General features: G+C 47.9%; 1 protein-coding gene and 1 long non-coding RNA gene across 2 annotated transcripts in view; one reads left to right on the top strand and one right to left on the bottom strand.

Annotated features, from left to right (window-relative positions):
* Positions 1–7,278, bottom strand: part of LOC139752730 (uncharacterized) — a 7,388-nt gene extending 110 nt beyond the window's left edge. Inside the window, 3 exon segments of the mRNA XM_071668575.1 lie at positions 1–1,330; positions 1,333–1,628; positions 7,188–7,278. The exon segment at positions 1–1,330 is cut by the window's left edge and continues 110 nt beyond it. Coding sequence (XP_071524676.1) covers positions 378–1,330; positions 1,333–1,627 — 1,248 coding nt within the window. The 5' untranslated portion in view covers position 1,628; positions 7,188–7,278 and the 3' untranslated portion in view covers positions 1–377.
* LOC139752734 (uncharacterized) overlaps positions 1–13,414 on the top strand; it is a 270,859-nt gene that overhangs the window by 100,032 nt on the left and 157,413 nt on the right. The gene's annotated exons all lie outside the window — the stretch shown is intronic.

The raw sequence follows: 13,414 nt of genomic DNA on the forward strand, positions 1-13,414 counted from the left end.
GTTGCTGTACCTCGGGCGATTGTGGCCCTCGGTGCAGGAGTGGGACAAGACTGACACTTCTAGCGGGACGTGCAGCAGTGGCCGCCCTCGCCCACCCTACCGGATCACAGGTTGAACACTCGCAGCCAAAATTTGAGTCAGATTGACGGAAAAACCTCGTCGTTGTGTTGCATGCAAGAGGGGAACGTTAATTATCTTGTTTATTTATTGAAGATGTACAAACTTGATTATTGCAGAGATGTTATAATACAAGTTGTTTTCTAAAGACAGCAGCTCATTACTTTTTTTTAGTCCAATCCTCGTCCGGTGTCAAAAATATTAATGTGAGTTGGGTCGAGATGGAAGCACACCGGCTCACCTTCTCTCTAATGGCGACTTTAACCAGGGAGCCTGAATGGGCGGGCTGGTTCATCGTAGTGGTAGCCGACCTTGGAGGTGCATGGCACGGTGGTAGTTCTGGTGACGGTCACGTCCCGGTCACGGAAGGAGGTGCTCGTGACGACGTTGGTGCGGTACACAGTGTTGACGATCTGGGTGGTGGTTATGCCTCCTCCACGAGTCACTGTGCTGGTGGCGGTGCGAGTCACGTAGTTAGTGATGACCTGGCCTGTGCCTGGCACCGTCCTGGTGACGGTGGTGCGGCGGGTGACGGTTGTGGGCACCACCTGTGTGCTGAGGCGTACATCGGTGACTGTGGTGGACACTATCTGAGTCTGGACGACGGTGGTTGGCACCCTCACTGTGCTCACCTGGGTGGTGACGCGCGTCTGGGTCTGGGTGATGGTAACCTGGTTAGTGGACACCCGGGTGCTGACGACGGTGTTGACAACGGTGCTCCTCACGGTATTGACCCGCGTGGACACCACCGTTGAGGTGAGGGCCGGCTGGGTCACGGTGCGAGTTACGAAGGCAGTGGATACGCGGGTGGTGGTAACGGTGAAGGTCTGGGCCGGCTGGGTGCGCGTCACCACGGACGTCCTCACCTGGGTTTCCACGCGGGTACTGGTGATGGGTCTCAGGGTCTGGGTTACCACTTGGGTTCTTGTATTCGTCACCGTGCGCGTGAAGGTAGTGGGCACCAGCTGCGTGGAGATCTGGGTACGTGTGAGGGTCTGCCCTACGGTGTTCACAACGGTTGACACTATGGTGCGGATCTGGGTGAGTGTTGACACCTGTGTCTGTGTCCTGGTGAATGTGGTGGTGCCCCCAGGGCGGGTCACCACGTTAGACTGGGTACGGGTGATGAACTGCGTGGAGACGATGGTGTTGAAGATGGTGGTAGGGCGGGTCACAGTGGAGACCAAGGTGGAATACACAGTGGAACCTACTGGCGGGTGTTGGTCACCGTCCGCGTCACGAACTGGGTGATGAAATTGGTCTGTGTCTGTCCCCTGTAGGAGGTCACGGTAGTGGTCTGCGTCCGGGTCTTGGTCTCAGGGACACAAGGCTCTTTCGGGGGTGGTAGGTAGCTGTCTATGAAGGCATCCGAACCGGGGAAGAGCTCTTGGGAGGGTCCTGGGAAGAGCTGCCTATCACGGCCAGGAGGGACGCCGGCGATAGTGGGAAGCTTAGCGGTGAGGCAGGGCCCCGCCAGCGCCAGCAACACTAGCAACAGTTTGTGCACCATCCTGCAACACAAAAACACAACAGTCTTTACCCATCTCTAGTGACAAGTATATATGAAATATTTCTCAGATAACAGACATATAGCTTTTACGACGATAAGGATGCCTCAGAACTTACCATAAACTGCCATGTATATTATATGTATGTAATGTACATTGATAAGAATGTTCATAATGTACGTGGATAAGAATGAAGGAAACAAGATATCAGTGTTTATTTTTGAAGAGTTATAACTCCAAGTTTTCATTTCTGCCAAAGTTATTGTTCTGGACTTATACTTTTAAGTTATAGGCAATTTAATGTTTATATTCTGGTTCTCCTGAAGTGACCGTCAGATGACATTTTTGGGTAAGTACGGATCCGTCATGAGCGCAGCGTCGTGCTCGTTTTGTCTTGCAGAACACTACAGACCCAGAGGACTCCGTCAGCTGCTCCTTTCATTTTCTAATTGAAGTCTACAGGAGTTATTTACTATCTGTACAGTCGTGTGTTGAGACCATCGCTGCCTGTACGGATGAATTCTGATGGCCTTCGTGGAGTTAGATGCCGAAGGGTACTGCAGGAGCTTGGTAATTGTAACCGACGGCTGTGCATGGGGCCTGTTCCGTCCTGGTGACCGTTTTGGTGTTGATGCCAGTCCGTGTAATGAACACCACACTGTCCACCACCCGTGTTGAATCCACTCTCTGCGTCACCACTTGCACGGGCACGCTGACCGTGCGCACGATGCTGCTGAAGATGGTGGAGGTGCGAGTGGTTACACGGCCTTCTCCTGTTCGCACCACCGTCTCTGTGAAAGCCACTGTGGTGGGCCGCACCACTGTGGTCACCTGCGTCCTGGTGATGGTGTTACCTACGATGCGTGTGGTGGTGCGTGTAGCAGTGACCCGCTGGGTCTCAGTGCGGTACTGTGTGTTGAAGATGGTGCGGGTGGTGAAAACTTGTATCGGGCGTACTTCCTCGGTGATCCTGGTAGTGAGCACAGTGGTGTAGATCACCTGGCTGCTGGTACGTGTCTGCGTCACCCTCACGGGAGGAGGCTGGTATATGCTGGTGGTGTCTACCGTTGTACGCACCACTTGCGTACTTTGTACGGTACGTGTCGGACCTGGTATCTGTACCGTCGACTGAACCACGGAGGTCCTGATGTTGGTTATGGTGGTCGTGAGCTGGAATGGTACCGTGTTGGTCACCACCCGGTCATCCTGTCTTGTGATGGTAGTAGGCCTCGCAACGGTTTCGATAGACGTTCTGGTAACGACCACATCTCTCGTGACGGTGGAGCGTACCGTGTTGGTAATGGTCCTCGCCACGTTCTCCGTCCTGGTGACAGTGAACCGGATGGTCCTGGTGGAGTCGGGGCCGGTCACTGTCCTGTCGACGGTGGTCACGACCTGGCTTGTTTGAGTCAGGACTACAGTTCGAGACACCGTCTGTCCCACAGTGTTGACGCTGGTCCTTGTGATGGTGGTGGGGATGACCTGCGAGATGAGCACTGTGGTGGTACCGGTTCTTGTCACCACAACATCATCCGTGCGAATCGAGAAAGACTGTACGACGGACGTACTTGTTCTCGTGACGTAGACTGGGAGGCAAGGTTCCTCCCTTGGGGGTAAATAGTCATTAAGACCCTGAGGGAAGACGTCAAAGGCGCGGCCCCCAGGAGGACCTGGGAAGAACTTGTCGGCCCCGGCGGCGGTGACCACCAGTAGTATCAGGCACAGCAGCCGCATCCTGCAAGAGACACCAGGTTAGGGGCGTGGTCACTCGGGGCAAAGGGCGGGGCCCCGGGACCCACCCACTTTCCTGGGGTCCCATAACGCCCACAATACCCACACCCGTCACCTATCTCACTCTTCTAGAGTGGGATGGGTGCTGGATGAGGGCATACGTGGCCGCTTGCATGGAGGGTGTGTAGTCCCGGGGCGCCCATCTTATGCTAGGTCAATCAGTATGATAGTCACGTGAAAACTGCTACTCACATGGAGTCTCACAAGAGGTAGTGGCATTTGGCAGGGGGTGACTCTGGTGAGATGAATGATTCGCACAACACAGACCTACTTAGATTCCCACTCTGAATCATAGATCCTTTTAATATATGGTATGTCTCGTAGAGATCACGGCATCAGTACGAGGTATTCAGGGTAAATATGGGTCGATTTGTAGGACGAACTGTTCAACGCGGTGCCTTGAGAGACTTCTGCCGAGAACGCTCCTCTCCCTCCACTGCCTGTCGCGTGAACCCATTGCACGAAGCTATGGGCTTGAACGACACGACCCCACGTGATGGCGCCTGTGATTCAACCGCGACTTTATGCAAGCAGTTTCTCGCCTGTCACAACAGGTTAGAATGATTCCGTGCGCGAGATGGAATGAATCCCGGGTCTGATTTGTACCTACAGTTATTCTGGACTTTTAGAATATCTTTCTTCCATGATTATCTGTACAACTTAAGATATTTCTCTTCATCCCATGCAGCCAGTTTTAACATACCTGGCCAGGTACCTTTTACCACGCAGCCTACGTTAATGTACCTTGCCATGGAATGTTAGCTTACCCTAACATCCCTTGTCGGTCCTTTGCATTCTGACCTGATATACCTCTTCAGCGTCCTATCTTCCCTCCTGCCTTGTCTTCTACTGCCTCCCCACAACACTACCATCACCCTCCCTGCCCACTGGTCCCGTCATCACCAGTCTCCCCACAACCTCCTACCAGCATCCTTCAGTTTATATTTCGGATGACAAGAGAAACAGGGATTATGTTATCAGAATTCTGGACTAGGTTAACGTAAGATATCTCATTATAGGCACAAAATTATCTTTATACATCAGTTTGACGGGAGTGATGACAGATATGCTACATTTCAAATCCTATATGTTATGAATCGTTGGAATTTTCAACGACGTCTGGGAACTAAAGTATTATAGTCACCGCTCCCATCACTAAGTTTTCTATGAAGGAGAACTAGGAGGGTTGGCGTACGATCTTTTTAGGGATAACTAGTCTCTTATGCTGTCTGACATCTCTTGTGGAAGTTCATGATTTTTATTTCATTTACGTACCACACATACTCCCTCACACATACCTATATGTGGTAATACTGTAAACGGGGGATCAACTCAACGAAGCTGTTCAAACGTCAACAGAAGGGAAAGAGTACAGCGTCGTCAAAGGCCTTCCCGTTACAAAGTAGCCGACTATTGGGCTCCCGTATGGAGCACAGCTATCGCGCTGCTGACCCCCACAAAAAAAGGGGTCATGGAGTTTGCATAATTACACATATGACTGATTTTATAACTGAAGTCATTTCAAGCCGCATTTGTCGCTTATCCAAACGGTACAACGTTTGATTATGGTACAAATCATGAAAACCCTGTAGCTAGATATGGCGAAAGCAGCAACTTAACGGCAGGATTCTGAGGGCGCTGACACTGCTGGTAGAGGAAAGTGAGTATGGAGAACGTAGAGATCTCGCGTGAAAAGTTTTATGTTGTGAGTGTCTTGGAATATGATGGGTTAGGATGAGAGAGGTTGAGCGATCAGAACAGTTGCTTGGGCGAGGACTTGCGTAATATGACCGTGGTAATTCTTTTTTTTTTCTCTCTTACTAACTGTTCTTCATTCACCCTCTTGCACCGTACATTTTACATATATTTATATATATGTATATTTATACATATTTATTTCTATTCAATGATGATTATGTTAATTATCTTTTTGACTGTTGGGCGCTGGTCTGGTTCTCGTGTTTTCCATTACCTGCCACAAGTATTTACCCTCTTGTTGTAAGCTTGTAACTAAACAGGTAAAGATTCATTTGCGGGAGACAGACGCGGGGCCACATAAGCCTGCTGGGGCCAGCCACAGTGTGAACACCGCCGCCCAGGATCAACAATGCCTACACAGTACATACGAACTTTCATCGTCTTCCCCTGACCTCTGTGGACTTAGCGTTTCTTAACCCTCTTCCCCGTCACCCTAAGCTCTCCTTTCTCCGTCTCTACCTCTCTCGCGTCCCGCCCCGCCGCCCCCTCCTCCTCCTCCTCCTCCTCATGCAACGGATCCGCCCTCCTCAGCTCTCTCAGTCTCTCCCCCGACTCCTCTGTCGTCCCACGTCCGTGACCTGCACGCCATATTGGGCAGCGGATGCCTCAGTGATGCGCTGGGGAAGAACCTTTTAGGCGAGGTTAATGAATCAAACCATCCCCAGTGTCTGTTCTGCCGCAGTACCTGCGACACTGCAGGTTGTCAGGGACAATATATTCTCGGTGTTAAGTGATGAGTACTGGCGGTGAAGTCTGGTGACCACCTGATTCAGCTGGAATCTAGCAACATATAGACATAAAGTCACCCACGTTCTTGTACCTGATTTTCTTCTCCCTCTTCTCTTTCCAATATATATATATATATATATATATATATATATATATATATATATATATATATATATATATATATATATATATATATGTGTGTGTGTGTGTGTGTGTGTGTGTGTGTGTGTGTGTGTGTGTATGTATATTTCATATCTGATAAGACCTTTTAGACAAAGACTATAGGTTAACAGGGTAATGTTCCTTGCACTAAAAAGTCATTTCACTTGTGCGTCCCGGAGCTTATCCTTTCCCTTGTCGCCTCTCGTTCTGGCTTCGTGACTGGTGCCCGGAGAGACTTGTCTGTGTTACTTCTAGTTACTTGAAAGGGACTTGAGAATAGGGGAAAACCACCGGATGTGGTAGATAAACTGTGAGGCTTTGGTTCAACAGGGAGGCTTTAGTTCAACAGAGGTTGTGGTTCACAGGGAAGCTGTGGTTCACAGGGAAGCTGTGGTTCACAGAGAAGCTGTGGTTCACAGGGAGGCTTTAGTTCAACAGAGGCTGTGGTTCACGGGGAGGCTATGGTTCACGGGGAGGTGGTGGTTCAAAGGGTGCTTGCCAGTCACGGAGAAAGTTATACGGACTGGTGGGAGAGTTCAACTCTCACTCACCAAGTTATCCTCGGCTTAGCAGAAGACCTCTTAAGCTCTGGCTTTAAGATATAGACACATTTTCCCATCACAGCTACACTTGACTTCATATACAGACATCAGAATATCGTCAAGATACAGTGAATTATAATCTTAAGTTTTAACGAAGACGATACAGCCTTCATGTGACTGTTGGAGTTGCATGACGCTCGTTTCTTTCCCTTGCCAGAGACGGAGGTACTATGAATCTCAGACATGGTAATATCTTTTTCAGATATGTTAAGAACTATACTGCGTCTATGATGCCTTCAGAGATGATATCATCATCATCATCATCATCATCATCATCCTGTTTTCTGAGACTTTTAAGTTCTTATCCTCGTAGCAACAGAGTAAACTTAGGAAAAATATACAGCATAACCAGTGTCTACTCCCCACTCGCTGTAACCATCACACTCACCACCTGTAACGCGCTACACACTAAGTCAGAGTGAACCGGGAAGACGTGCTTCCCGAAGACAAGACGATGGCCAGCTCGGATGGTCCGGACCCCCTTGAGGGAGGGCCACAGAGAGCCACCTCGCCGACTTACCTGGTGTCTCTGAGTTTAAGCACTGAAGGAGAGGAACCAACTGCGATCTTGTGGTAGTAGGACACCTTATATACCACCAGGGACAGACAAGGGCGCGGTGAAGACGGGAGGAGGAGGAGGAGGTGGGGGAGGAGCGCCGCCGACGGAGGTTAGGGGAGGGGGAGGGGGTGTCTCTGGCTGGGGGGGGGCAATGGGTGGGCGACTGACGGCAGCTGCTTCACAGGGGGGGGGGGGGGGGGGGGAGGTAGGAGTGGGGGGGGGGATCGTTGAATAACAAGGAGGCATGGAGGTCAGGGAGGGACAATGATATATGGACAGGGAAGAAGAAATTGATGAATTACAAGGGAGGAAGAGTCTTGCAGGGGGAGTCAGGTGCGGGGTGAGGGGGAGGATTGTTTCACGGGGGTTAAAGAACGACAGTCATACGTGGGGGTGAGGGTGAGGGTTGAGGGGAGGGGAGAAGGTGGGAAGAAAGCAAGAGGGAGGAGCAGAGGTCAGTACTGAAGCCAAGAGATGGACTTGAGCCATTCAGTTTGAGGAGTATCCTCGTCAGTTCAGCTGCTGCTCTGGTCATGTTAGAAGGAGAAGAAGAGGGGGGGTAAGCCAGGCGACGCTCACAAACAAGTACAGTATTATAACTCAGGATAAAGGCAGTCGGTTCGGCTGTTGGGCCGGGAGACTCGTATCGGTGCCGGTTCTTCAACAGATCTTAGAATATTCTCAGCACGTAGTGAATTTGCATATATTTCGGCCAGAAACACGATTATGGCATTTTTGTTCCGCCAGGAAGGCATGGAAAGTCAAATGAATGTTACACATATAAAGATCTTCTGCTTCTTGAATTAGGGAGTTGCATCTTTGGTTTTACGGTAGATGTAAGTAATTGCTTTTATTTTTCTTTTCATGTGCGAAGGAAGATATTCCGAATATTCGGGTTGATAATGCTTAAGGAAAAGACAGGAAGGGAAGTTAGGAAGCTAGGAATGCATTGCGAAGCCATCTTGGTGCAACTTGTGTGAGAAAACGTAAGATTATCGTGGAATGAAGCCACTGCTCATCTCCCCACGTACAGGAAATGCACTTCGATAGAAACAAGTTCACTAACGTGCTGCAATGCACTTCACAGACCCACTCATACCAGAAGGCATTGCACGAAGCTACGAAATCTTGGTGCAACTTGTGTGAGAAACGTAAGATTATCGTGGAATGAAGCCACTGCTGCTTTCCCCACATACGGGAAATGCACTTCGATAGAAACAAGTTCACTAACGTGCTGCAATGCACTTCACAGACCCACTCATACCAGAGGGCATTGCACGAAGTTACGAAATCTTTAGAAAGGATGTACAGAAGTACGTTTATATCACGAGTAGTGCGTGAGTGGAATAAACTTGAGTCATGAGAGTGTGAATGTGGGACATCATACAGAAGTTTAGATCGTTGTATGCAACGAAAGTTCGAAAGATGAGGCTTCACGAGTGTAGGACTCCTACCCGAACAATACAGATAAGACATTACGCATACACATATGCTGTACCTATTTGCCCCAGGTGTCCCTTTTATCTCCTGTAGGGTTCTCTTAGCCTTAGAAAGCCGGCCACAGGTCATGAAATGTAGTCATGTGTGTCTCTGTGTGGGGAGAATGCGGGGATATTGAGCAGTGAGTGTTCAGCGCCTTCATCGTGGGCACGAAGGGTCTTGAGATCCGTTGAACCGGTGTTTGTAATGGTGTAGAGATGGGTGTTGTCCACAGTGTAGATAGAATAGAAAGAATCGTATTTGTCTAGGGAGTGTGGTCTGTGATGGGTGTATGTCTGGTGGAGCGCTGACTTGAAGGTGCAGTAGCACCATAAGTGTCCGAAGTTTGAACTCTGATGATAATACACGACACGCGCATGGCATTCACTTCCCCATTAACAAACATGAGAACAAAGTACTTAAACTGATTTCCCAGGGAACGCTCATCGGCACCAGCTTCGGACTGCGAAGAAAATTCTTCAGTATCATCTGCAAACAATTCATCCATCTCAGCCCTCAACCTTACTTCACCTTTCTGATCGTACACCCGTATAGGAGCAAACATTAAACAACAAACCACGCACATCAGGACATTCAAAGCAACTGCAGGTCTCCGAAGCGACCAGACACCCAGCACTTGCACAACGAAATAGAAATATTGCAAGTACAGTCTTGCCTTAATCCTCGTCACTCAGTTCTGAGCAAGCACTGACCTCTTCCCATCCGAGCCACTTCATTACCACCGACCAGTCTTCACACAGAAATAAAAGGGCTCACCCCAGCCCCACACCTCAGCCACCTGTGCACACCTATCTCCCTACCCCAAGCAGACAACAGAATGAGGAAACGCATTCACATCGATATGATCCTACAGACACCAAACTGTCGTTGCCACAGTCCAATCTTAGACTCCATTCCAGCAGACGTGGACTCATCTGAAACTACATTTCCCAGACAGACGCGAGTCACTTTCTCGTCTGTGCCCTGGGCACCGGTGGCCCATCCCTTCTACGTTAGGAACACCGATTCAGTACATCACAGGACCCCACATGTCCGAGATGCAGTTTCCACACTTAAGACGCAGAAGAGCTGCCTGTTAACTGCCCTCCACTTACCTTGTCCAGACGGACACAAACTTCAGCATGCTTTACAGAGAGAGAGAGAGAGAGAGAGAGAGAGAGAATAAAGAATTATTTTATAACTTGTTTACTTATTTCTATAAGACATGTATAACAAAGATCCTGCACAGAAATTTTGGTGGGCAGGGGTGTGGGCATGGTAGTCATGAGGCGTGGTTAGCTAAGACGCTATTTTCTCCTGATAATAAATGTCTTTGCTTGTGATACAAAGCGCAACGTCAGCCCGGGGATCAAGTCTGCAGCCGAACAGGTGATGCACCAAGCAAAGAGCGAAATATGAGGAAACAGGTTTTTAAGGATAGTAAAGTAATGAAGGTGAGACGAGAGACAGCAGCAGGATAGTGAAGCGAGGCAAAATCACAGACAACTAGCCATCGTTCATGCCTGGATAGTGAAGGTGTCGGCACCATTTAATCACTCGTCGACTCCCACTCGCACAGAAACAATGGAATACAAAAACATGACGAAAGGAAAAAAAAAGTAAAATTTACGCTTAACTGAGAAACTTAAGTGAATAAGCGCAGAAGAATAGAGAGGAGAATACAAGCACACAACAAGTACACTAAGTGACTGTAAGAATAAACAGTGACGAGGCAGAGAGTGCACGTAGATGTATGTACCTTAAGTTGCATATAAGAGGCAAACACTCGCAGTCAATGATAGAGAAGATGATGCAGTTGATTAACACGTGAATGATAAGGCGGACAAAGAAAGAGATAAACTTTCAAGTTAATAGGCAGATAGAGACACTTGAACAGGTAAACACCGGCATGTAAAGCGACAGCTGTGAATTGGGAGTCGAGTGGAGGTAAAATAATACAAGACGGATGTACGTAAATACCAGGAATGGTAGAGGCGCTCGGTGCGGTGAGGAACAGGAGGCAGCATTGTAATAGAGCGGTGAGGAGAGTGTGGGCAAATGCGAATGAACCCTACGATGAATGCGTGAGTCAGAAAGCTGGCGAGAATTTGATATGCAAGCAGACAAGAAGTATACAGCGACTATCTGTTACCGCGAGATAAACACGTAAGCGTATTAAAGACCCGTGGTGGCTTGACCAGGTAATCCAACATGAGCGGCTGTCTCCCCTGTACTCTTACCGGCATATCTTCTGACCTTGTCATGTGCATAACCTTGTGTTGTTGTGGCTTTTCACCACATCTTTTTCTTTTACTTTCACTTTATTTCTTCTCTTACTTCTTCTTACTTTAAACTCAATCTTTACCTTTTTTTAACTTTTACTTTCCCTTAGTCACTTGTACCTTCTTCTTTTGTCTTTTGTTAGACGTATGATTTTATTTGCTACTGACTAATCTTGCCTCTCCCAAATCTTGCTTTTCATGTATTTCGTATTTCATTGTTATTATACGTGTGTGTGTGTGTGTGTGTGTGTATATATATATATATATATATATATATATATATATATATATATATATATATATATATATATATATATATATATATATATATATATAATTCTTTGCCTTTCACGCCATATCGAGGTAGACCTTGGAACAGACGTTGGAGCGAGGCAGAATCCTCGCATGGCTCCTGTGTCTGCTTTTGGAAAGTGAGTTCAGGATGGAAGGATTTCCAGCCCTACGCTCCTGCTCCTCCCAGTCGCGCCATCTCCGTTGTGCTAGAGATAGGGACTAATCCTTCTACCCAATCCCCAGGGGATGATATATAAGTAAATACACATACCTCCAGCCCCAGGAGTCCCCTCTTTTCTTTTTAGGGCCTCGGCAGCCCTCACGAGGCCAGCCACGTCCACTGGGCGGGACCATAGGTCACAGGGTAATGTGTGTCCGTCTGTGTGAGGAGAGTACAGAGCAGTTGTGTAGTAAGTGTTCATTTTGTCTTAGTGGTGGATGTTTTATCGTGGACGTGAAGGGTCGTGGGATACGTTGAGACGGTGTTTTATGGCGTTGTGAGGATGGAAGATACCCAGCGCTTAGATAGGAAAGTGTGACTCGTGTTTGTCTGGGGAGTGTAGCCGCTCATGTATTTATGTGTTGGTTGGGTGGAGTTTAAGACTGAGTTTGGGAAGGGTGGTTGTATAGTACTTATCGGATCATTTCACTGTGCGTATATTTGGTTGTGTTTGATGTGACTGAAGAGTTCGGCTGGGATGAGTCTTATATTTCTCCTTGAGGGCTGATGGTTATCTCTGGAGAGGTTTTGGGTAGGAAGGGGTCTCGGTAATGATGTGTAGGAATATCGAAAAGAATGTGGACATCATTTTCCAGCATCGCCAGGTTGATTCTCGCGGTGGAAAAACGAACAGTCAGGTCGGGCCGGGAAAACAGATTGCTAAGCCCTGTTGATTAATTCCTAGGGTGAGGCGCTGCAGCAACCAGTAGTCACGGTATGGCCGTACATGGAGGAGAGCCAGACACGTACACCTTCACTGTGGTTGACCTACCTCAACTTCCAGGGTTCATTTTTCATGTTTGTTTTAGTGTTCTTGTTAGAAATCAAGACAGAAAATGTATGACGGGTTTGCACTTTAAAAGGATGTCGTAAAAGTAACTGAGTCTTTTTTTTTTTTTGGGGGGGGGAAGGTAATTTTAAAAACTGAATTTTACCATCTATGATTTTTATATTCGAAGTATTCATGGTTTCTGTATCATCATTATAACTGGTCATTTAAGATGATAACCGAAGTGTTTCTTAGATTTTTACTTTGAAAGATTTCGATATGTTACTAGAGCTGTAGCATATTTGAAATAGAATTCACATAAATAGAATTCACACAAGTAATTCAGGATATGTAAACCTTACCCTCATTTTTTTTTACACTTCAACCGTGAAAGTCGTACTGTCGTGATCAAGTGGTTACAGATGGCCGACTCTTATCCCGTTTCACGTGCACGTCTGTTGGAGCAGATGGGCACCCATGCTGATAGCCTGTGTTCATGCGCGGCTTCTTTCACTCGTGCCTGCATGCAGTCATGTGCAGGATCTTTCACTCGTGCCTGCATGCAGTCGTGTGCAGCATCCCCCCCTGCAGGAGCCCTCACTGATGCACCATAAGATTCTGCTTTCGTGGTATACAGTGTACGTCCTGAGGGTGATGTCTTACAAGGCATTCATTCACACGTCAGGATCTTCCTCGCGTGAGTTTGAAGATCTGCTCCCACACTCTGTCGGGACGCGACCTCAGGATGTGTGGTAGGGGGCGTGCCCAACACAGGTGCACCACTCAGGATATATCGAGTCCAGTGAATTCAAACGCAGCAGCTGCCTATGTCTGTCGTGCGGCACCGGTAATGTGACAAGATTCTCTTGGCCAAGTTTTAGTTTGTATGTGTGTGTGTGTGTGTGTGTGTGTGTGTGTGTGTGTGTGTGTGTGTGTGTGTGTGTGTGTGTGCGCGTGTGTTTCTGTTTCTATCCGTTCATGTATGTTTACACGTGTTGGTGTGTGTATGTTCCAGTGTTTCTACAGATATTTCCGTCACCACATGTATGTGTGCGCATGCTCATTTTCTGTGCAAATACCTGTTTTTTTTTTTTTCTAACAGGTCCCGTCTGTAATTACGTAATTGTACAGTACAGAAAGGAAG

The sequence above is a fragment of the Panulirus ornatus genome, chromosome 13, assembly GCF_036320965.1.
Source record: "Panulirus ornatus isolate Po-2019 chromosome 13, ASM3632096v1, whole genome shotgun sequence".
NCBI lineage: Eukaryota > Metazoa > Arthropoda > Malacostraca > Decapoda > Palinuridae > Panulirus > Panulirus ornatus.